Source organism: Malania oleifera, chromosome 8, assembly GCF_029873635.1.
Source record: "Malania oleifera isolate guangnan ecotype guangnan chromosome 8, ASM2987363v1, whole genome shotgun sequence".
Lineage (NCBI taxonomy): Eukaryota > Viridiplantae > Streptophyta > Magnoliopsida > Santalales > Ximeniaceae > Malania > Malania oleifera.
Window position 1 is genome coordinate 64,619,208 of NC_080424.1, and position 25,930 is coordinate 64,645,137.

Genomic DNA, 25,930 nt, shown 5'->3' on the forward strand with positions numbered 1-25,930 from the left:
TTTAAAGAAAAAGCTACTAATTGTTGTATACATTTAAATGCGAGTGAAAGTAAGTTTATAGTTTTTATAATTTATGTCGATGATATATTATTTTCAGTCGATATAGCCAAGATTAATAGGACATATTAATCAAAGACCAAAATTAAGAAGCCACCACTACTCTCCCAATATATATATCCATAAATTAAATTATAACCTGTAACGACCTGCCTATTTTACCATAATAAAATTTTTTCCACATACATAAATGTCATTCTTAACATAATCATCATGATATCCTGCTAAGCTGATAAAACATGATCAAACTGGACCTGTGGGTACCAGGAATATACCTGTCATACATCTTTGATAACTAAGCAACGGAAAACATAAATTACATACATATCTTCCAACAGTTACAATACCAGAATTCTACTAATCTATCATATATAACCCAAAAGACCAAAAAGATAAATTTAGGATCATAATCCAAAAAAAAAACAATCTGACCCTACCTCACAAACTCACCCTCCCACCGGGGTAGTATAAACTGTCTCTACTAACGCGGAGCTCGGTCCGCCTATCTAGCTGGATTCCTTGAAATGTCTATATAGTTAGGGTGAGATACCTCTCAGTAAGAAAAATAAACTAACACCAATGTATGGCAACATGAGTATTTTCGAGTTATACATAATATTAGTACATAAATCGAATCTGGTAAAAACTGTTGATATCGTATCTGCATAAAATATGATACCTCATAACATTATATAACGTACAAAATTACTATACATAAAAGTCATCTTATATAATTGTACAATACATGAATAATACCCAAGATGGGTAGTTAATTGATGTCATGTATTACCCTCATATGACTAGGTTGTGCGGCCTGAATGCAGGACCTAACAATGGCTGGCTGACCACGCTAGATTAAACATGAGTCTGTAAGTACGATGGGCCTGCTCCACCTAATCCGGACTGCCAGGGGAGCACCTGTACTACCATGAAGTCACATTGACTACCATCTCTCACACTCTACATAAGATGTGTGGTAACACTATCATGAACTTGAACTTGTAGCTACGATACCGTGCATCGTGAAAACTAAACTAAACCATCCGAATTCTGATAATATATAGTACGTTTCATATACTGATACATAACTATTTCATAATCATAATATTATTTGACATGTTAATATTTCATGAAATCTTGCATATCATTCATAATAACAGCATCTGAGCCAACGTGAATCACAGCATCTACGCCGACATATCATAACAGGAAAATCACGACATCTGCGTCGGCATATCATAACGTACTGACATGAAATTCTTGTACTGGTCATCATAATATTCATAAAATCATAGTTCTTGTACTTTTTTCATGGCTTTCCTAAAAACTAAGAAAAACATGATTATTCTAGGAAAATCATAATATTCTGATATAATACATTTTCATGAAAATTATACTCATGCCACACAAATATGAATAATATTTTTCTAGCATAAAACCTAATTTGAAATCATATTTTCTGTTAAATAACATTAAATCTATTTTCTGCCCTTGTCTATGTGGTTGGTTTTGTGAAATATTGAAGGGTTGTAGTGGTTCTAAGAAGGGCAGCAATGGGAGGGTTTTTTCCAGCAACAGTTAAGTTGGGTTTGGTGGTAGGGATTAGGTTGGATCATGCTCGGGTACCATGTCGAATAATTGGTTAAATGAAAGACCTAACCTCAATGATAGGTCTTTCCATCTACTTGTAATATGTATCAAGTGCAATTCCAATGACCACAATACCCTTACTAACTCACACTTGCATAAGTTTAACACATACTAAAAATGCTCAATGACCAAGTAACCAATAACAGTTTTCTTTATAAGACCTTAGCTATGTAGTCCAAGTGGGAGATCATTAGAATTTTGTTTGTGGACTTACATAGCCTATTTTATAAAACCCGAACTAAATGAACATTAGAAATTTTGGGAGCATGGTCTAATGGGCCTTATGGTAAGTGATCACCATATTATGGTTATGGCCTATGAGCCTAAAGTAACGGTCCATGGGATTTTAGTATCTGCGTGTTTTATTTGCACAAGGAGCCCATGATGATTAGGGTTCCCTTATGCTAGTATTTAAGCAACGAGGAGAGGTCCTACCCTCACTCTAATTTAGTGTGGTTGCCCATCAAGACACACATCCACAGAAGGAAATAGTGTAGTAGACTCTCCTCGGACATCATGGAACTCTTCGAACTTCAATAACGGAATCTATGGAACTCTTGGAATTAATTTATGTTTCATGTTCATGTGCGAGCAATTGATTTTGGAAATCATTATTGCTATTGCGCAAATTATTGTACTGTTTTGAAAATAATTTTATCTAGTTGGACCTTTCCAAGTGTTAAAATTAAATGTCGTGATAGCGAATGATCAACATATTTTTGTCTTGGGTCTTATGAACCATGGGGATTATGTTAGCATGGGTCTTGTGAGTAGGTGGTCCATATGTGTAAGGTTTCACCTAGAATTCTATATAAACACAAGAAGTTTCCCACCAAGTCACAACTAAAGTACACAATCTAAAGCCCTTTAGCTAGGAATTGCTCTCAGATTCGATGGTGCAAGGAATGTGTTGTTGTATTTATTTAATTTTGTGGTCATATACCTATGAATGTATTGGGATATTGTTATTGATTATAATTTTTCGTTATGGGAAATTCATTAACCAAAGATCTCCACATCTATATTTGACCTCCATATCTATTTTTTTCATGCCTGCTCATATTTGAACTTTGCTATATCAGTCTCCACATCTTCTGGTTTTCTCCTCCCAAATGTTCAAAGAACATCATCAGCTACTAATTTGAAATTTCCCTATCCTTTCCCTTCACTTCTCCAAGCCACATATTCCCAAACGGAAAAAGAACAAATGCCAAGTGTTAGAACCTACATAGCAGTGAAAAAAACAGACAGTTCACCAACTTCTAAACAAGCTTTTCATTAAGTCATTATAAATCTTTGTGCTAATTCTCAACCATCAACTTTTGGAAAATAGCTACCACCCATAGGAAGGAACTATATGAAGCCACAAGCTTCTACCAGAAAACCCCCTTCCACCCACTTCAGCCTACAGTTACAGAGAAAAAAAAAGGGGGGGGGGGGGGGGGGGGGGGGGGGGGGGGGGGGGGGGGGGGGCTTGCTTTTACTGCAGAAATAACAGCACTACTTCTCCCCAAACCAGACGATCCTCGAATCTCTCTAACCACCTTGCCCACAAGAAACTGTTGACTGCCTGACACTTCAATTCAAAATCATGAGAGTTTCTAACAAAGTCATATACCAATACTGTTTCCCCCCCCCCCCCCTACAAACACCAGCGAGAGAGAGAGAGAGAAACAAAACCCCACCTAGAACAACCACCCAAATGATTGGATGAATATCATGCTACATACAACCATGTTTTGTGAATAGCATCTGCCACATAAGACCTCCTGCCCAGTCACTTATAATGAAAAATTTAAGATCAACCTCTCTGCTTCTTCGATCCGATATATGCTGCCATCACAATATATCTACTTGTATTAGGGAATAAATAACAAAGTAAAGACTCACTCCTACCAATTATCATATTGCCTCAGCAAGTCCCAGACTCCAGGAATGTCTAGTTAATCGACAGAAACATTAAGGGAAAACTAACGAATGAATTTGAGAGCAGCCACATGTTAGAACTCCTCACCAGTAGACGTAACAATGTGTGGCCAATGCGGGAACCAAAACAGCAGTTTTCCCTAACATTCAATCTTTGGATTGAAAGCAAATATCAAGTCATGCACCAAGGTCCATGCAACAATCCAATATTCATTAGACAAAGCTACACATATCCCTTACAACTCACAGGAATGCATTTCAAGGGAACTCATGGATGGGAAAATGATGTTGCTCAAATCACTATACTTTTAACAATTGCAATTTTTATAGCAACTGACCTGTTGTATCTCTTTCACTGTGCATTGTTGATTGTAACACATGGGACTACTTCTTGGACATTCTCAATGTTATTCAAACATGGAGGCTTGGCTGCTCCAAAATAAAAGAATGCCATTATTCTTGACAACTCATCTGCCGTTCGAATAACTGAACCACAAGGAAACCAAAAGTTCCAATTATGATTAAGACCAGGAAATCAGAAAGAAATATCCCTGAAATTGAAATTACCTTTCTCACGATATAAGATCTTCCCAGATTTAATGAAGATCATCTCTGGGAAGGTGGACACTTGCAGAGCAGAGACCAAATCATGCTCAACAACAGCGTCAATTGCAACACACTGCAATGATAGAAGCATAAGTCTTTACAGAGAGATGGAGGACATTGAAAACAAGTAAATGGATTTACTTACTCTTGGTGAAGGTAGGCTGCAATTCCATATAATGTGCACAGCTTGCTCCAATTCATCTCGAATTTTTTCATTTTCCTTTGGTCTGATAAATCAAGGAAAAAGGAAATTTTACCACTTCTTTCGTAGTAAATGCAATACAAATGCATTTATCAAAGAGTAGCTCCGAATTTCACTCCTGAAAAAATAAAATTTTGTGCAAAAGACACTGATCTCCTCAAAGGTTTGGCAAAAGACACAGACCTCCCCTAACATTTAACTTTTGGGATACTTACATCCCTCAAAAGTCCTGTTTTTTGCAAAATATAAGGGGAGGTTCATTTGACAAGCCTTAGGAGAGCTCTGGGGAATTCTTAAACCTCAGGGAAGGTCATTGTGATTTTTTAAATCTCAATGGAGGTTAGTGTCTTTTTGCCAAACCTCGGGGGAGGTCAATGTCTTTTGCCCTAAAATTTTATACATCAGATGTCTCACTCACAATTAATGCTAAGATAAGTTCCAAAATATTACATTATAAGCCAGGATTTATGTTTTTAATAAAAAAACTACAACTTATTTGTCTAACAGTGCATGAAGGAAAAATGTAGTAACCTCCTATAACGATTATGTACAAGAACTACTAAAGGACTGATGTCTTTGAATACAGCCTCTTCCCATTCTGCAGTAGTGATGTCTTTGATTGGACGGATATAGTTATCATCCATCCATACCAATTCCTTGTCGCTATCATAATTCTCATCGTCAGCCTTCCTGTTATTCTTGATTGTAATCTTGTCAAAGAATTGACCCAATTTAAAACCCCATCCATCTTCTTCAGGCCAGTCAGGATCTTCCTCCTCCATAACAAGGGGGTAGTCCGCCTTAAGTTTTTCTGTCTTCCTAATCATCTCAGCAGGGTCAGTTTCCTCCTGAATATCAGGGTTCATAGCAATTACTTCTCTAATCTTTCTTCTCCATTCAAGCCTCTCTTCCTCATCCATAAATAAGGAACCATCCTCATCACTCCTGCCAGATTCTTCTTCTTCTTTATTTACATCAACAGAATTAGAGTCATCTGTGGCTCTAGAAGCCCTTAATCCAGTTCTTCTGAAATCATCACCCTGTTTTTCAAACATAAAAAGCTTCTTATAAGGAAAAATCATAAAACAAGAGATCGCAAAATGTTTAAGCTAAGGAGAGAGAGAGAGAGAGAGAGAGCACAACGAACAAACCAGCAATGGGGAGGTTACAGAGTTCTGTAATAATAAACCAAAACATTCTGTCCTCAAGGAAGAGACCTTGGGATTTTTCTGCTTTTTGTCAGATAAAGAAATAACACTGGAGAATGAAGAAATTCTTTTAATACTGTTCACATTCATTGGCAAGAAAAAACATTTGAATGTTGAAATAACTTGTAGCACCATTCCTACCTGAAATCATTTCCATAGCAAGTTAGGTACAGATCATTGAAAGAGCAAGCAGAAAAAGAAGATACAACATTCCAAAAACAGAATACAGATGAAAAGTATAGTACAAATGTCTAGTGAAAGATCCAAAACATGAACATCCAATTCATTTCTTAGCTACAGCTTAATTCAAAAAAAAAAAAGGAAAACTACGTGTGCACAGACATGTATACGTATGTGGTGAGAAAACACAATCCTCTATAGTCACATTAAAGAGAATTCAGGCCCACCATTAACTGAATTTCGGTGGAATATAACTGCTGCAACTAAATATCTGTCACTTAGTAATAAGTAGCATCAGTTCTTTACACTTTAGTTCTTTTTCTTTTTTCTATACCCTTTTTAAAGGAAAAAAAAAAAAAATTTCCTTGACAGTTTTCACTTTTGGGTTAGCCTTCAAGCTAATTTTGAAAAAGAATGCTGTGAAAATACATTGATAAAATTTTCATGCACTCAAATGGAAATGTCAAACAGTTTCTCAAGATTCACCTACAATTTCTTAGAGCTTATGTAAAAGTTCCCCCCAGAAGTTCTTTCAAGACGCATTAAAAGAGTTAAAGTGGTAAAGCAAGAGTGATATAACCAAGCAAAGGGCTAATGCACTAACATGTCTTGAAAAAAATCCAATAGCATTCTGCATGGGCAACCAAGTAAAATGTATTTCTTTATCTGGTACCACTTATTGATACATAATTAAGTATTTAACTAAAAATAAAAAGTACACAACTTGAAGCACACTTTTAGAATGTATCTTAAGCTATAAGCGATGAAATTTATAAGTAGTTTTCAGTAATGTGAAAAAATAAATGATGATTTGACTAATAATCTTATCACAAGAATTAAATAATAATAATAATGATGTACTATTCTATAATATACATATATATAATATTAATAAGCTGTAATTACAATAATACTATAATTTAGAAGATAATAATATATACTCATATGAGTAATTACAATAACGTATTATTATAATGTTCTAATATAATAACACATAGGGATACTCATTTTAACATTATAATATCATGATATTGTTACTTTTGTGATATAATACTATGATATCATAGGATAGTTTTATAATACAACATATTATATAATTATGTAATCAATTACATTATTATTATTATAATACAACATATTATATGATTATGTGATCAATTACATTATTATACTTTAGTATAATATCATATTATTATAACATAATAACACTATTCTCTATTTCCAATATAATAATAATTTTTTTTATCAATATTGTAATAGTATGTCATAATATTTATTACATGGCAAACTACATTATTATATTATTTTATAAATATAAAATGGTAAGAGATATTATTGAATGACAATAGTATAATATTGTTATGGTATAATATAAGTATATATCGTTCAACCTTGATATAAGTGGCCATACAAATCACCCAACTACTATGTACTTTCCTATAAGGAACCAAACACTACTAGTTTACCATAAGTACTTATTATATGTGCTAAATGATATATGTATTTATTTATTAATAGTACCAAACAAGGGCTTACTACTGTTTCCTTCAAAACAACCACAGATCCAATAGACATGACACAAATCTACATATTGCATGGAGGAGGCTTCAAGAAAAGAATATTGAAATTAAGGCTTCAACTCTAAAAGGAACAAGATTTTCCAGTATTGAATACTTCAAAGTTCAAAGTTCAAATTGACCCGGGGATAGATATTTAAAAGTGCATGATCTTATAGAGAGTATATAATATGGAAAATGCAAATATTCGATACATAAAATCTTTAAACAAACATCAGAACTTGTTGTATTATATTTTGAAGCAAAACATAGTAAACAAATGAGTGAAAATTTGGGGGTCTGTTTGGTATCCTTTATGTTCTCCTGTTTTCTGTTTTTAATGCTGCACAGTGAAGAAACAGGCTATGATAACATGTTTGTTTATGTCACTGTTTTATGTTTTAGTCATCAGTTTTTTTTGTAAAAACTGAAAATTGGATTTTATGTAGTTTTCTATTGTTGTGGATTGAGTACTTCAATATCCAGAATTCCATTTTGTGCATAAATCAATTATTCTATACAAATGTTTAATTAAAATTAAAATAAAATGAACATGTGAATTTCGAATATAGTAAAAAAATAAAAATCTGTAAATTTTCTAAAAATTTGAAAAAGCAATAGAAGTAATTCCAAAAAATAGAATTGTCATGTACAATGGGATTGTTCGTGATGCGCTAAAAAGTGAATTTAAAATATAATGATAAAATAATTTTTTATTTTTATTATAAGATTTTCTTATTTATATTGCATTTTTATTATTTTAGACATATTTTTAATAGTTATTTGATTTAAGGACGAAAACAAACATGAGTTCAATTAGGTTTTTAATTCGTCTTAGTTTTGAAAATATTAAGCGCATTGCTAGCTTTCAGCCTTTAGTTTCTGTTGTGGTTTTCAGCTTTCATTTTGCTTTTCAGTTCAATAATTTTTTTACAATGATACCAGACGGTGCTCGAGTGTTTTAACAATGAAGATAAATGAAGAGAAGCTTGGTGCCATTTCTTCTTTTTCTCATTAGATAAAACCATAAGTAAACTCTAGAGAGAGCAAGTCAAGGAAATTGTGAAGAAAACCACCAATTCTTTTCCCCCCAACTTTCAAAACACATGTACAAGTGCTAGTTTGAGAAGCAAGTGCATGCACTACCCACATGTTTGCTTCCATAATTACGGATGTGTTTTTCAAGAAAAATATTATGAAAAAAAAAAAAAAAAACCATACATTTGAAAGAGCATAAAAGTCTAGTAAATGGAGGAATAACAACATCAAGGCCTCTCTTGTGGTTGATCATTTCCAAAAAAGCTTTATCTGCCCTTGCAACAACCTGGGTTTAATTTAGCATCTAGGTGTGCGCAAGCGCATACACACTATATAATCACATTTTAGAAACATTAAAAAATAATGTCCTTTTTCTCCCCAAAAAAAAACCCATGGGTCATGCTTTGAAATCATTTAAAAGGAGTCCAATGATCTACCAATAATAACATACCCCAAAAGGAATGCAGTTATCCTTAAAGATGTACAAACATATTGTGTACCTTTCCAACAATAAGTTTCAAGGCAATTTATTTCAGTATGTACTATGTAGTTGAGGATTAGCAATCACAAGTGCAAAACTTATTTTTCCAATAGCAACAGAAGAAATTCTCAATTCATTTTAGATTTTTAAAAATAAATTGTCGAATAATTGGGTAAAATAATTGACCTAATGACGATGATAGGTCTCTCCCTCTACTTATAATATATGTCAAAGTACATACTAATGACCATAATACCCTTACTAACAGTCACTTGTTAAAGTAATGCTCATACACTAACAATGCTAAATGACTAAGATAACCATCAACACTCCCCCTCAAGTTAGAGCATATATATCATATGCTCCTACCTTGTTATAAATGAATTTAACGAGTACCCCTGAGGCTTTAGTAAATAAATCAGCAAGTTGAAATCGGACTTCACATTAGTATTGGTAATGAGCTTCTGGACACGTTTCTCCCGAACAAAGTGGCAATCAACTTCAATGTGTTTTGTCCGCTTTTGGAAGACCGAGTTAAAGGCAATACGAATGGCAGCTTGATCATCACACATTAGCTCCATAGACTGAGAATGTGGAAAAACCCAGTTCTTCCAACATGTTCTTCAGCCAAACAATTCACATGTGGTGAGAGTCATGGTCCTATACTCTGACCCAGCACTTGACTTGGTCATCACAATTTGTTTCTTACTCCGCCAAGAAACCAAATTTCCACCAACGAAGATACAATACTCGATTGGGGATCTTCTGTGGGAAGGTGACCTAGCCCAATCTGCATTTGTATATCCCAGAATATGAGTGTGACCTTCATCCTAATATATAAGAGACCTCTCCTAGGTGCACCTTTGAGATACCTTAAGATGCAAATTACTAGATTCTAGTGACTTGTTCTTGGAGAATCAAGAAACCAACTCGCAACACTTGTTGTGAAAGTATATCCAGCCAAGTGATCGTGAGATCATTCAGCTGCCAAACAAGTCTCTGATATCATCCTGGGTTGGGCAACAAATCACCCATATCTAGCACTAGCTTATTGTGAGGGTCCATAGGTGTATCAATGAGTTTGTGACAAGACGGTTCCAGTACGAGATCTCGAAACTTCTATACCAAAGAAGTACTTCAATGATCCCAAATCCTCTATCCAAAACTTAATTTGCAAGAAATGTTTTAGGCTTTGAATACATTGATCATCATCACCAATAATCACAATATCATCCACATACATAATAAGCAGAACCCTTCTAGATGGAGTATGGCGAAAAAATACAAAATGATCTACTACACACCTTTGTCAAACTCAAGTACTAAAGCACTGAAGCCACCAAACCATGCACTCGAAGATTGTTTTAAACCATATAGTGACTTCTTGAGCAGACACACTAAGCCTGATTCCCCTAAGCAACAAACCCAGGCAGTCGCTCCATATAGACCTCCTCCTGAAATCACCATGTAGGAAAGCTTTCTTCTCATCTAATTGATATTGAGGCTAGTAATAGGTGGTGACTAAGGAGATGAATAAACATATTGAGGCAAGTTTGGCTACAAGGGAGAATGTGTGAATAGTCCAAGCCATAGACCAGAGAGTATATCCCTTAGCAACAAGGCGAGCCTTTAATCGAGCCAAGGAACCATCTGGATTGACCTTCACAATTTACACCCAATGAAAACCAACCATAGTCTTATCAGGAGGAAGACGTACCAATTCAATTATTATTATCATCTAGAGCATGCATTTTTCTAGAATTGCATTCCTCCACACAAAATGGGATATGCCTTCATAAATAGACTTGGGAAAAGCAATAGAAGATAAGGTACTAAAAAAACAATCGTATAAAGGTGACAACAAATCGTAAGAACCAAAATTAGAGATTGAATGTTGGGTACAAGTGTGTTTACCTTTTCAAACAACAATAAAAGGACCAACCACTTGGGGAAGAGGATCCTCCGACGAGGGAACTAGAGGCGTAGAGCTAGAGGAGGCTCTCTTCCTTTGTGTCGCCATGTGTACATTTGCAGATTGGGATGATCCAAGCGATGAGAAGGACTCAAATTGGATGAAGATGTCAGAAGACTAGACAAAGGAAATAATTTAGTATCGAAAAGGCTAGAAAAGGAAGGAACTCATCAAGGTCAACAGGACTCAAGGAATCAGAATAACAAGGTGTAGACTCAAAAAAGGTGACATCAACAAAGAAAAAAAATTCAAGTTAAAGTGGGGCTATAACATTGATATTCGTTTTGAATATAAGAATAATCAAGAAAAATACATTTGATAGCACTAGGATTCAATTTATCACTTCCTAGATTAAACTTATGAACAAAGGACACAACCAAATATACGAGGAAGGGAGAACAAAGGAGCCTTAAGGAAGATAATTGAATATGGGATTTTACCACCAAGGAGAGAGGATGGCATTTATTGATGATGGAGCAAGCAGGGAGCATAGCATTAGTCTAGAAAACTTTGGGGACACTAATTTGATATGAAAGGGTTCGAGTGAATTCAAGAATATGTCTGTTTGTCGGCTCCGCAATTCCATTTTCTTGTGGAGTGGGCACAAGATGACTAATGGATCATGCCAAAGTTTGTCACATAGGTAGTGAATTGATTACTAAAGTACTCTTTAGCATTATCACTACGAAGTATCCAAAGTGGCATATCAAACTAAGTCCTTATTTGAGAAAAGAAGGCACAAAAGATACTAAACAACACAGAACGATCTTTCATTACATACAACCAAGTCATTCTAGAGTAGCCATCAAAAAAAGTAACAAAGTATCAAAACCCTAACTTTGACGTGACACGACTAGGGCCCCAAATATCGCAATGGACTAACATAAAAGGGCTAACGGCTCTTTTATTCACTCGGGAAGCAGAGGGAACACAATGATGCTTTCCTAATTGACAAGATTCACAATTGAGGTTAGACAAGGAACTCAAAGTAGGAACTAGCTATTTTAACTTATCCAATGATGGATGACCAAGTTGACAATGAATTTGATATGGTGTGGCAACAACACTACAAGCAATAGGAGAAGAGAGCAACTCAAAGTAGTAAAGTCCACCAGCCTCACGTCCTGCGCAAAACATCTTCCTTGTCTTCAGATCCTAAATAAACACAAAATCGAGAAAGAATATTATAAAGAAATTTAGTGACATTGTAATTTTACTGACAAACATGAGATTAAAGGGGGATTTAGGAATGTAGAGAACGAAAAAAAAAAGAGATGTAGGGAGTAGGATTTACTATTCCTATTCCCTTAGCAACAGGAGTGGACACATTAGCAAGGGAAACTTGAGGTAGATTTTTAGAATAGTGGAGAATATAAGAAAAGTTGGTGGCACCTGTCATATGGTCAATAGAAGCAATCGATAACCCAGGAACTAGTGGAAGAGATACCAAATGGCATAGATGGTATGGTTACTTTTCTGACTTGTTAGGCTTTCATTTTGATGGTAGCTATGACAATTAGGGTTTAGGTCTAAGAATCACGCTCCAATACCATGTTGAAAAATTGAATAAATTGAAGACCTAATCACAATGATAGGTCTCTCCTTCTATTTATAATATAAGTCAAAGTACTCATCAATGACCATAATACCCTTACTAACCCTCACTTGTTAACCTGACAAACACACTAACAATGCTAAATGACTATGATAACCATCAACACAAATAAAAAGTGCTAAACATGTGCCACCGTTCCTATTAGCGTCAAATAAAGAATACAATCCTTGGCCTCTAGTTTTCACTAACAAGACGCCATTTAATAAATAACAGTGCCATCTACGGCAAGTAATGAAACTTCAATGAGTTTCATACTGCATACATCTTGGTTTCTTGCTACACAATCTACACTAACCTAGCATGCAAGCAATCACCCAATATAAGAGTAAACTACATTACATTCTTAATTGTCAAAAACAGAACCAAGACATAGAGCTTTATTACTCAATCACAATTATATGAGTGTTATGAAACCATAACCATGTAATAAATTATTTTTCTATTGCTTAATTAATAGTATTGTTGGCCTACCAAGGCTTACGACTCTTATTTTGATGATAAAAAATCAAGGGAATTTAATATGCTTTGGTTCAAGTGATGATATTTCACAAAAACAAGAAGATCTAGAAATCAAAGAAGAAAAAGAAGAGAACAATGAAGAAATTCCAAAAGATGATCCTATAGAAAATCTTCAATTACCAAGGGAATGGAAATATGTAAGAAATCACCCTCAAGATCAAATCATAGGAGAACCTTCTAGAGGAGTAACTACTAGATCATCATTGAAGAACTTATGTAGTCACTATGCATTTTTATCAAAAGAAGAACCTAAAAACATAGATGAAGCTTTAAGTGATGATTCTTGGATAATTGCTATGCAAGAAGAATTGAACCAATTTGAAAGAAACAAAGTATGGAAATTAGTTCCTAGACCCGATGACCACTCAATAATTGGAACTAAATGGGTATTTAGGAATAAAAAGGATGAAAATGGCATAGTTGTAAGAAATAAAGCAAGCCTTGTAGCTCAAGGATACAACCAAGAAGAAGGAATAGACTACAATGAGACATTTGCTCCCCTAGCTAGAATGGAAGCAATAAGAATGCTTTTAACTTATGCATCTCATAAGGAATTCAAATTGTATCAAATGGATGTAAAAAACACTTTTCTAAATGGTTTTATAAATGAAGAAGTCTATGTAGAACAACCACCTGGTTTTGAGGATATAAAGCAACCTAATCATGTTTTTAGATTAACAAAAGCATTATATAAATTAAAACAAGCTCCTAGAGCTTGGTATGAGAGATTAAGCAAATTCTCACTAGAAAATGGCTTCTCAAGAGGACAAGTGGATAGTACCTTCTTCATTAAAACCAAAAATAAAGACATGCTAATTATACAAATTTATGTTGATGATATTATTTGGTGCAACAAATGATGAACTATGTAAAGAATTCGCAAAGTGTATGCAAAATGAGTTTGAGATGAGTATGATGGGAGAATTGAACTACTTCCTAAGATTACAAATCAAACAAGTAAAGAATGGAACTTTTATAAGTCAATCCTAATATATAAAAGATATGCTTAAAAAGTTTGACATTGAAGGAAGTAAACCCATAGGAACTCCCATGGGCACCTCAACAAGCCTTGATAAAGATGAAAAAGGAAAATCAGTAGATATGAAATATTATAGAGGTATGCTAGGAAATTTGTTATACCTAATAGCTAGTAGGCCCGACATAATGTTTAGTGTGTGTATGTGTGCACGATTCCAATCAGCACCCAAAGAATCACATCAAATAGCTATTAAAAGAATTCTAAGGTACTTGATAGGTACTATGGATTTAGGACTTTGGTATCCTAAGGACACCGGATTCAAAATAATTAGCTATTCGGATGCCGATTACGCTGGGTGTAAGATAGATAGAAAGAGTACTAGTGACACTGACACTTGTCATTTTTTAGGACGATCCCTAGTATCTCTCCATAGTCTTATCCATAGCTGAAGTTAAGTATGTAGCAGCCAGGAGTTGTTGTGCGCAAACTTTGTATATGAAACAACAATTAAAGGACTTTAACTTAGAATATTCTGCTAGACCAATTATGTGTGATAATACGAGTGCTATAAATATCTCCAAAAATCCAATATCTCATTCAAGAACAAAACATATTGATATTAGACGTCATTTCTTGAGAGATCACATACAAAAAGTGGATATAATTCTTGAATTCGTGCATACAAATGATCAATTGGAGGATATCTTTACAAAACCACTTTCAGAGGATCGGTTTATATCTATTTGACGTGAGTTAGGACTACTTCATACTAGAGAAATAGTTTAAGTGCAAAAGAAGTTTGAGGGACAAGCGACTGACCATATTGGGGTCCGGCACCTGACATGTTTCTGCTTGATGAATATAAAGTCATCGGGCGCCTGACTCCTCGAATGCGAGGCGCCTGACTCGCGGTGGTTCACTTACTTAAACACGAAAACTCCTCATTTTGTATCTACTCATCCACCTGACTCTGTTCCATCTCACTCCAAAACTCCTTCTCCTTCCCATATCATCCTCTCTCCTCCAAAATTCCATCGATCCTTACTTCCCTCACACTACTCTAGCAACGCTTCTGTGTTTTGGTTCATCTCTCCAAATTTTTGTTTACACTTTGTATCACTCAGGATGAATATCAATATCTTCTTTTGTGTGTGCTATTCAATGCCTACAGTTATTGTTGCTTTCTTCTATTTCTCTTTTTGATTGATGTCAAAAGGGGGAGAAACATTATGAGCAAAAGAAGATTAAATTGTAAAGTCATGCTAGCTTGATAACATGCTATATTGTTTGAACATATAATGAGCTTGAGTGTACTATTTTTTTTTTTTCTTTTTTTTTTTTTTGACTGATTCCTGGATCTTGAAAAATAAACTTACTTGAAATCTAACCTTACATACTGAAACTTTTCATGATTATTGTTACAAGTATGATTATTGTAAGGGGGAGCCTAATTAAGGTTCGCTCTCTTTTACTCCTTATTTGTCATCATCAAAAAGGGGGAGATTGTTGGCCCAACAAGGCTTACGACTCTTATTTTGATGATAACAAATCAAGGGAATTTAACATGCTTTGGTTCAAGTTGTGATGTTTCAGGAAACAAATCTTAGAAGCTCAAGATCAAGTAATCTCAAGAGTAAGTTAAAAAGCCTACATCAAATGATTACAAGAACGCATTGAAAGCTTACATCCAAAATAAGTGATCTAAAGAAAGCTCAACAAATAAAAGTTTGTCAAATTCTATGAAAGTATAAAGAATGTTGAAGCTCGAGACAAGATGGACTCAAAGCAAGGATATACATAAAGTCTTCAAGAGTTGAAAGTTTTAGAGTCTTAAGGAAATCTTATGTAAGTACTTCAAATTTAAAGTCAATATGAATGCATTGAAGCTCTTTAGGAATAATCAAAGACCTAGAGACCCATTCTTAAGACGTTGAAAAATAATTCAAAGTTACAAATTAAAAGGCCCAAAGAACAAAAAGAGTTTTAGAAATAAAAGTCTTAAAAAAAAAAAGAACAAAAATTTGAAATGCTCAAGCGCCTGACCAAAATACCTCAGGCGACTGACCTTTATATGCTTCTTAAGATAGGCAAACAGAATGCTGCCAAGTGCCTGAACTGGTCCCAATAGGTGCCTAACTGTGCAATCTGAGGCGCCTGATTGTATTTTCTTAGGCGACTGACAGTGGACTGACTTTCAAATAAACTGATTTTAACTCGACAGGCGCCTGATCCCCTTTTGACAAGCGACTGACAATCGTATAATTTAAAAAATTTGCAGGAAAGTTTCTAAAATTAGTTTCTTGGGCTCCAAATTTCGTGTAAACTTGGGAAATACTCCAAGTAAACTTGGGGAACAAGGAATACACTTTTTAAACTCTATATATAGCCCCCAAGGCAAAAGATTTAACCACCAAGAAATACTTTCAGCAATCAAACACTCTCAATTGCTCTCAACTCTCAAAGGCTCTCTTATTCACATCTTGCTGACATTCTCCACTGAGTATCGCTGAGATTTATTCATCGAAATTGAGCATAAATTCTGAATCTTTCAATCATAGAAAGAACAACCCGGTGATAAATTTACTTTGAGCTTCAATTTCATTGCATATTGATATTTATTTTGAAGTATAGTAGTGATTTAAATTGTACTACTCAGCTCTATCTGAGAGGATCTTTTGTACACAAGTTCTTGTTCTTGTTCTTGTAGTTTTTGACGGTTCAAGGTTGATTGGATCGTTGGACCAAGCGTGGGGTATTGCTTGGAGAGGGGGCTCCACCCTAAAGGAGGATTTGTAAAAGGTTTGTTCCGTCCGAAAAGGAACGGTATAATGGAATCCTTAAGTGGTATTAGCCTAAGGCGAGGACATAGGCTGGATATAAGCCGAACCTCATAAAAATCTCGGTCTCACTCTCTACCCTTTCTCTTTATTTTCTTCATATATAAATTGTGTGGTCTGTATTTAAAGTGCAGGAAGCTAAAACCGAGATTAAGAAGACTTTAAACTTAAGAAAGTACATTGATTAATCCTTTGCGGAAACCTTAAAGGGAGTACGTTGATTAATCGTTTGCGGAAATCTTAGTTGAAAGAAAGCAAACAAACTTCATTCACGCAGGGCTATAACCAAACTCATCTTTGAGTATTTGGAATCAACAAAGTGCTGCAGTTTGTTTGTTGTGATTGGTTGGATTATTTGGTTATTGTTTGCTTGTGTTGAGATTGTGTGTGGATTGTGAAATGGTTAAATACCTAAGCATCATTGTCTGGTTGTGAATTCATAAAAGAATTATAAAGAAAATTTTAATAACCCAATTCACCCTCCCCTCTTGGGACTACACCTTAACTTTCAAGTATATTGACTATAACATAATGACTTTATTATCCAAAGCTCTAGTCTAACATACATTGCATTAGTCATTATCAATTTTCAACATCAAAATCCAAAAAAATAACAAAACAAAAAAAAAGATATCAACATGATAATCAAGACCACAGCTTCTCAATCCATGAGGAAACCCCATTGTACCACTAAAAAAAATACTCGAGTAAATTAAAAGACAAAAAATAGATGAACAAATCTAAAAACATATAGAACAACATAGTCAATGCTTTGGTATCTAAATACAAAAGGGACAAATGGGCAATTATTTTTATCATTTTTGTTAAAAAGAAAAAGGAAAAAAAAAGATTTGCTTATATATAGGGCTGCAAACACACCAAGCTCTTCAAGAGCTCGGCTAGTAAAAGCTTGCTAAGGCAATCAGGCTCAATATTATATAAATAAGTGATTCCCAAGCCCAATTTTGAGGCTCATTCAACAAACGAGTCGAATCTAAACATGAATGTGCTCAGCTAATTTCGGCTTGTGAACGGTTTGGTTGCATGCTTGGTTGGGCTCGTTCAATAGCATTAGATTATGTCAACTTATGAGCTCATTTAATGAGGTTGAGTTAGGCTCATGATAAACTGTAGTGGACTTGAAAGCAAGGATTATTTGGGTGTGAGCTTGTTTAACTCGAACTTTTAGTGAACGGGCAAATGACTAAGGCCAATTGACTAGCCTGGTAAGGGCAAAATATTCCAAGGCAATGTTTTCACCTTTTACTTAACAAAATCCTAAGAGCCTTTCGCCTCTCAAAGTGGGAGGTTCCAAAAGAACCAAACCATTTATGAGCATCTTCTAGACGTCTGCTCGTTCATTTGCATATATGAATAAGCTTGAGCAAGTCTACTGAAGCTTGGTTTGATCTCGGATCGAGGTTGAGCTCAATTAAAATTTTAATAAGCAAGCTCGCGCATTGCAAAGCCCGGCTCGGTTCAGCTCGTTGGCACCCCTAGTTATATATATTAGGATGAAAGAGAAAAAAACCATACAACAGGAGAACAAGGCAAGCTACAAAACAATGAACAGAAAACAAAATGTAACAAATGCGATAAAACCAAATAAACTTCACTCGCCGATCCAGTCATTACCCTCTTCCCATATCCTTCAAATAAATTATTATTCTAAATTCCTAAAGTTTAAATGACACCAAATTCTCAGCTAGTACCAAGAAAATATATCCCAAAAGCCACTTTACTACAACCACAATGCAAGAAACAATAGAAACGGGAAGAACACAAACCAAAATCAAGCATTACCCAATCTTAGACTACCCAAAAGTTCCAAACAAGGAATATCCGATGGGGAAAGAAGGGAGCAAACTCATCCCTTGTCAGAATTCGTTTCAGATTTTGTCCATTAATTAGTTAAAAATTAAAATGCAAATAATTCGAATTCAAAGCACGAATTAGAGAGAACAAAAAGAAAAAGAAAGCCAAAATTTTCAAACGCACACTCACAGCCAGACCCGGAAAAGATAAAGAGACAGGGTTGTGCTAAAATGTTCCATATTTTTTGTTTGAAGAAGAAGAAAGAAGAAAGAAGGAGAAGGAGAAACTAACCGGAGATGGTGACTGGAAGACGTGTCGCCGGCAAATTCACGGGATTGGCGGGGAAGTAGGGAGTCACCTGAGAGCAGGTGGAAAGAGAACATAAATGCGGATAACTTTTTTGGATGTAAAACGACGCCGTTGCAACAAATGCAACACTTTTTTAAAGCAACTAGTTACAGAAAATTTAAATAATATGATTTTCATAGTTGTTGCGGCCGTATGTTTTTTTGTTAAACTATCTTTTCCAACTGTAACCACTTGAAAGAAATTAAATAATAATAACTTGAAGGACCCAATGTGTACTCCAGAAGATCAGTTCAATGCTTAAGTTAGGGAATGAAAGGTTCATATTGCAGCAGTAAGTAAAGAGTGGGTGAGAATGAGATGTTTATCTCCTCCTGACATTTATGAGTGTGTCATTATGCTTAAAGAGGTTATAAGTAACTTAAGGATGATTACGCAGGATATCAACAGTGCCTCTTGTAACCATACTGAGGGTTGTAGATAGACTAAGGGCAGTTATGTGTGGCATCAAATCGTAATCTTATAACTGTTTGACCCTATGAGTATGCCTATTAATTTTAGGTATATCAGTTGCCTCACCCCCCCCCCCCTTACTCTAGAATTTTTGAAACAAGTTTCTTTTATTGGAAAGTGTTTCAAGGTCCGCTATACAAGCTTTCATCATAATTTGGGCTAGTAACTAGGCGACCAGCTCAATTTGGATGTATTTTGTGAAGCTGGTCACCGTACTAGTTGGCTCTATCTCAGCCCATTGCTTTCTTGTTCAGCTCAATCCGATCTGACTACTTTAGTGTTCGGCTCAATCTGAGTTAGTTGCCTCAGTGCTCGACTTAGTCCGAGTCGAGGTGCTTCATTGTTTGGCTCAATCCGAGCCAATGCCTTCATTATTCGACTCAAATGGTTGCTTCGGCATATGGCTCAATCCAAGCTAGGTGCATCAGTGTTCCCTCAATCCGAGCTAGTGCATACACTGTTTGGCTTAATCCGAGCCGATGCCTTCACTATTTTGCTCAACCCGAGTCGATGTCTCCACTATTTGGCTCAAACTAAGCCGACTTCTTCCTCCAAGCCAAGGTCTACATTATTTGGCTCAATCCAACCTGGTCTCTCCATTATCAAGCTCAATTTGAGTTGATGTCTTCACTAATCAGCTCAATTAGAGTTGACGTCTTCACTATTTGGCTTAATTCAAGCCAACGCCTTCATTACTCGGCTTAATTCAAGCCAATGCCTTAACTATTCAACTCAATTCGAGACGATGTCTTCGGTGCCTCAGATAGGCCATTTTCGGCAATCCATACTCACTACTTTATTGCCTCATGAGCTGTGTCATCAAATGGGTAGGTCTTTAGGGCCTCATAAGTGACTCTCATCAGATAGGTCATTACTGGTGAGCCATGCTCACTCCTTTGTTGCCTTATGAATTATGCTCATCAAATGAGCAAGTCTTTAGGGTTTCATGAGCGGTGCTCATCAGATGGGCCATTATTGGTGAGTCGTGCTCACTCATTTGTTGCTTCATGAGTTGTGCTCATCTAATGGGCAGGTCTTGAGGGCTTCGTGAGTAGTGCTTATTAGATGGGTCATTACTGGTGAGTCGTGCTCTCTCCTTTGTTACCTCATAAGTTGTGCACATCAAATAGGCAAGTCTTTAGGGCCTCAAGAGCAGTGCTCATCATATGGGCCATTACTGGTGAGCTACGCTCACTTTTTTGCTGCCTCATGAGTGATGCTCATCAAATGGGTCATTGTTGGTATAGGTGGAATCGTGTCAACGGGATTTGCACCATTGGGGTTTGTGCCACTGCGATTCACGTGCTGTGAGTCTATAAGTTGCTTCCTTCCCCTCCTCCAAGTCCCTCAGACTCCTCCTTTCCATATCGGTCTGACTTCTTCTTATGGTCATGACTTCTTCTGGATTAATACATTTCTAGACCGTGTGACTAGTTCCCCCATATTGGTTGGGGGTTTTTTCCCCATAGAGTTTCAGAAGTTCCCTAGTTGAAAAATTGTTGCTAGAGTTGCTACTGCTACCCCATGATCCAAGTTTCGAATCTCTAAAATGGCATTAACAAAATGGTGCATGAACTCCTTAAGTGTCTCATTTTCCTCTTGGACAAGACTAATCAGATGAGTTGAAGTTTTAGCCATTTTTTGGTTGTTGACAAAATGCCTAACAAACTACTACTCCATTTCAAAAAAAAGTATCCAATAGAGCCAGGCTTTAGGGTTTGATACGACGCCTTTGCATTCCCTTTTAGGGTGGTTGTAGATGCTCGACACATGATTGCATCTAGGGTGCTTTGCAATTCCATTAACACCCTAAAGGTGTCCAAGTGCTCCAAAGGATCGATCAAGTCATCATACCCTCCAATACTTGGCATTTTAAAATTACTTGGCAAAGGGATCTCCATTACCTCTTTGGTATAAGGAGGGTCTGAAGATTTGGTTGATGATTCCCCCACGGAGGGATAGTTGCGTACTTCCTTCACCATCTTTTCCAATTGGTCAATTTTTTTGAAATTTTCCTCTAGCTCGCAGGACCGTTGTTCATAGATGCCCACACTATTTGCATCCTATACCTTCTTTACTAGATCTAAGGCCTTCACAACAACTTCTTGTGAGGTAGTTGTCTTCCCGTCAGACACTGCTTCTATTCAATTAGCCTCTCGACCATGCTCCCCATGATCCTTTTTTTGATACAAGATCACAATAAATATGTAACAACCCCAAAAATAATATGCATGGAAGTGTAATATATATATATATATATATATATATTAAATTAAATTAAAATTTATTTATTTATTTATTATTATTAATTATTAATTAAATAATATGATATAATATATTAATATCATATAATAATATTATATATATATATATATATATATTTAGAAGCATTCTGATTTCAGAATTAACCCCCCCTCAGGCGTAGCTCTCTCTCTCTCTCTGTTCCTCTCTCCTCAAGCTCTCTCTCCTTCTCTCTAAGATTTTTCTCCGTTTGTAAGCCAAATCAAAAAACAAACAACATATTCGAGTCCTAGGTTCACTCTTGAACACGTTAACCAGAGTGGATTCGTCGTTGGGACGTCGTAGACACCACTTTAAGGCTAAGGTAAGGGGAATAGATTATGTCGAGCATATTTTAAAATATTTTTGATTAAATTTGAATATATGAATTTAATTATATTTATGTGATTTAAATATATGGCTGGGTTTGGGGATATTTTGGAATTAAATTAAACTGTAGGTCTTTGATTAAATTAGATTTTTGGGAATATTTTGGAGTTAAATTAAACTGTAGGGATTTGATTAAAACGAGTTTTCCTAGAATATAATGGAATTAAGTTAAATAGGTGAAATTAAGCGTACCCTTGTTTTCAGCAAAAACATATTTTTCCTAGGCAGTTATTATTCTATAGATTATCACTCAAACTATGTGGCATAAGTATGACTATTTTTATCGCATAGATGAGTTTGTTAGAATATTTTATGTTTATTTAAAACAAGTGCGGTATGATAATGATTTTCAGAAAATGTTATAAATATCAGGGAATTATGATATGACGATAGTTTAATCGACTTAATGTCGTGATCAATTATGGAATGATGATTTTATACAGAAATATGATATGATAGTTTAATTTCATTTTATGTTAAGTTGGACCTTGCATCGAATTAAGAAATATATATAAATGATTGTACAATAAAACTTATTTGCCACACATTGATAATAATGTATTCCATCTTACTGAGAGGTGTCTCACGCCATCATTATCTAATATTTTTCAGATGCCATGAGGAGCATAACAGTAATCAGAGTAGCGCAGAGGAAGTGTGGGTGAGATAGAAGGTTTTATTTAAAATTGTTATTAATTTAATTGTATTGTAATGAGTTTAGAATTTTAGGAATGTTAATTGTGCCATCTGGAAATATTGTTGTCATAAATAGATAGTTTAGAACTCTAGTAATTTGTATTGGAGGTCTTTCGCTGTCTGTATTAGTGATTTTTTATAAATTGAATTTTTTAGATATTACAAGTGGTATTAGAGAAATTAAATGAAATTTTTTCGGGTCGTCACTGTTGGTATCAGAGTTTAGGATACAGATTTTGTAGACTCTAAGAATAATTATTACCAGAGTATAGGTATGAAGTAGGATGAGGATAGGATGGGTAGGCTGAGTTTTGTAGGAGCGATCGGATATAGGATGCATAGCGGAGTAAAGTACGACAAGTGAATTGGAATTTTGGAGTTTTGTTTCACAACCGAAAGTAGAAATTCATCAAGGGTTTTCAGTGATTTTTATGGAACAGTCGACGATTCCAAAAAAGTCACCACAAATCATTGACGTGTTTCTTATGAAATGCTGTACTATGATCTTTTTCATGTGTGAATAGTCACTACAAGGAATGAGCTACCATTTGCAATATTGGAATATATGAAATAGAATTTTGTGCATTTTTGGGAATTTTTGCACCTTTGCACATTAGAGTATATTCCTAGCTCTTTATAGTTCTCTAGTGTATGCTATTCTCCCTCATATTTCTTGTTCTTAAAGAAAATATTCAATCTTTCCATATTCTTATAAGTCAACCATGGGTTTTGAGAACAACTTTTCAGAAGAACAGTGGCTTGTCAGTCGACTGAGACAAAGTCCTCAGTCGCCTGATGAATTATAACTCAAATTTTGGGGGTGTCAGTGCAGGGTCAGTCGACGGACAAAGGGACCTCAGTTGACCGACTAAGATTTCAGGCAAACTACTAAGAACTGTCAAAGGGTAGCCGACCGACCTCTTTGAGGTCAATCGCTTGACCTGCTATAGGTTTGGATATTAAGTTGATTTTCATAGGTTTCATTCAACTGAAACTTATGAGATTTTGAAATGCGGATCTTTTTTAAAGTGGTTAAAGAAAATGAGGCAAGGATAATGGAATAAATTTAAATTAAATAAGTCAAAAATGTTGGAGACAATAGATTCTTTTAACTTTCAGATGACCCATAAAGGAGATAAAGTTTGTATATATAACTTACAGGAAAAACCAACTTTATTTGAGTGAATTACCAAAAGACAATAGTAGGACCCCTAGTTTTGTTGAGAGGTATTGAAGTTGGTGCACACTCTGAAGGGTGGACAAAATCTTTCATGGGGGACTTTGTGATTTGGGGAGGTTTGTGTTTCACATGATTTGAAAGAGGAAGTCTTGCTGGAAGCACTTCGTTCTAGATACATGATCCATCTTGGCAGTACTAATATGTATATATTCTGAGAAAGTCTAATCGCTTATCCATAACAACTAGGAACATAGGCATTACGGTGTTTTGATGTTTTAGATACCTGATATTTTTAGTATTTTCTGGTGGAATGCTTAGAAGCACAAGCATCTAATAATGGACTTGGCCCTTTAGCTAAGGCATGATGAGAGAAGTGAACAAGTTGGAAGTTGCATTCAAACTTTTGTGGATATTCAAAAAGGGATATTGTTCTTCTAATTGTTAAAATATAATTGAAAATTTATCTCCAATGAATGAATATGAAGACTGCATGTCAGCTTACTAGGACAAACATGATATGGTTTAACGGTTAAGAAGAAGCTAGGAAACGTGTTCGTAGGTGTGATCAGTTACATTTTAAATTGTTTTGAGAGTACCTTTTGCCAAGTTTTTGAATTTTGAGCTAGTGTATTCTTGTAGCTTTTTCAAGGGACGATATTGAAGTAGTGCCACCTAAAATTCCTTAGACATTGTGTTCTATTATGTAGCATCTAAAACAAGACCATTTTTGTATTCTGAAGTTGTTAGACATGTTCATGCTTGTGTTCATGCTTGTCCTTTATATGATAGTAGGATTCCAAAAATGTTGATTGAAAAGTGTAAGTCTATGCATCAATTTGGCATTGAAAAGGAATTGAGTGATTAAAATTCTAGGGAATGCTTAGAAACCCATATAATTTTTGCTTAAACGAATTACAAAGTTATGATGAGAGTTTTGAAGTGCCTTCTATACATTTGATATGACAGGAAAATGATTACGCATCCCAGCCTGAGATATCCCAGCAAGTATGGTGCTTGATGAGTATAAAGTCATCATTACAAGTTTTCTGTTTAAAGGAGAGGCTGACCATTGGTAGGAATCTATGCAACAGGTAAGAGATGTTGAGGATTGAGGCTATGAGTTAAGACTGACTTTAAAATAGTTTTCAATGGGAAATTTTCGAAAAGCACTCCAAGAAGCCAAATTATAGAAATTAGTGTAGTTGATTCAGAGGAATTTATTGTTAGCTAATAATAACTGAGGAATTGAAGTATGATTCTTTTACACAACACTTAGGCAAGTGTTTTATTTGATTTTGGTTCTACCCACTCCTACATTGTTGCATCCCTTGCTAATACGTTGTGTTTATAATTTGAAAATTTAGAGTATTGTCTTGTGAGTTGCTTGAATATGTAGACATGCATTTTAGATATCAATGGAAATGACTTCCTAGTTGATTTATTAACATGGATACTGTGGATTATGAGGTAATCTTATAAATGGAGTGATTATCTATCTATCATACACTTAGTTGATTGTTTTCAAAATAAAGTAGTACTCGGAGATCCAAATGGAGTGACGCTTTCTTTCTAACTAACAAGCTCTCATGTTTGATATCTTGAATGCATGTGGAAGGATGGAAATTGGGCACATGTTTGGGATTTGTAATAGCAACAAAAGAAAATACACAAGTTACTAAAACCCAAACTTCATTTCCCATAGGTGATGAATTTTTAAATATTTTTCTAGATAATTTATCGGGACTGCTTTCAAAAGGAGATTGAATTTAATATTGATTTGGTGCTAGGAACGAAGCCTATTTTGGTTGCTTCATATAAAATAGCATTAGCTAAACTAAGGCAACCTAGGGTACAACTAGAAGATCTCTTTGACAAGGAAGGAAAGAAATTTGTATGGAGTGAAGAATGTGAATGAGAGTTTTAG

At 35.2% G+C, this 25,930-nt stretch overlaps 1 protein-coding gene across 5 annotated transcripts; it reads right to left on the reverse strand.

Annotated features, from left to right (window-relative positions):
• Positions 1-600: 600 nt before the first annotated feature.
• On the reverse strand, positions 601-19,077 carry LOC131162468 (thioredoxin-like fold domain-containing protein MRL7L, chloroplastic). Of its 5 annotated transcripts, none has more exons than XM_058118976.1 (7): positions 18,933-19,077; positions 5,593-5,790; positions 4,973-5,481; positions 4,385-4,466; positions 4,201-4,312; positions 3,972-4,119; positions 601-960 (listed from the first exon to the last, which is right to left on the reverse strand). In XM_058118976.1, the coding sequence occupies exons 2-6, from the start codon at positions 5,782-5,784 to the stop codon at positions 3,986-3,988; spliced, it is 1,029 nt and encodes a 342-aa protein (XP_057974959.1). In that variant the 5' UTR covers positions 5,785-5,790; positions 18,933-19,077; the 3' UTR covers positions 601-960; positions 3,972-3,985. The 5 variants fall into 5 exon arrangements, with proteins under 5 accessions (XP_057974959.1, XP_057974957.1, XP_057974958.1 ...); XM_058118974.1 differs by having other exon boundaries at positions 601-975; XM_058118975.1 differs by having other exon boundaries at positions 601-1,017; positions 18,933-19,061.
• Positions 19,078-25,930: the final 6,853 nt, after the last annotated feature.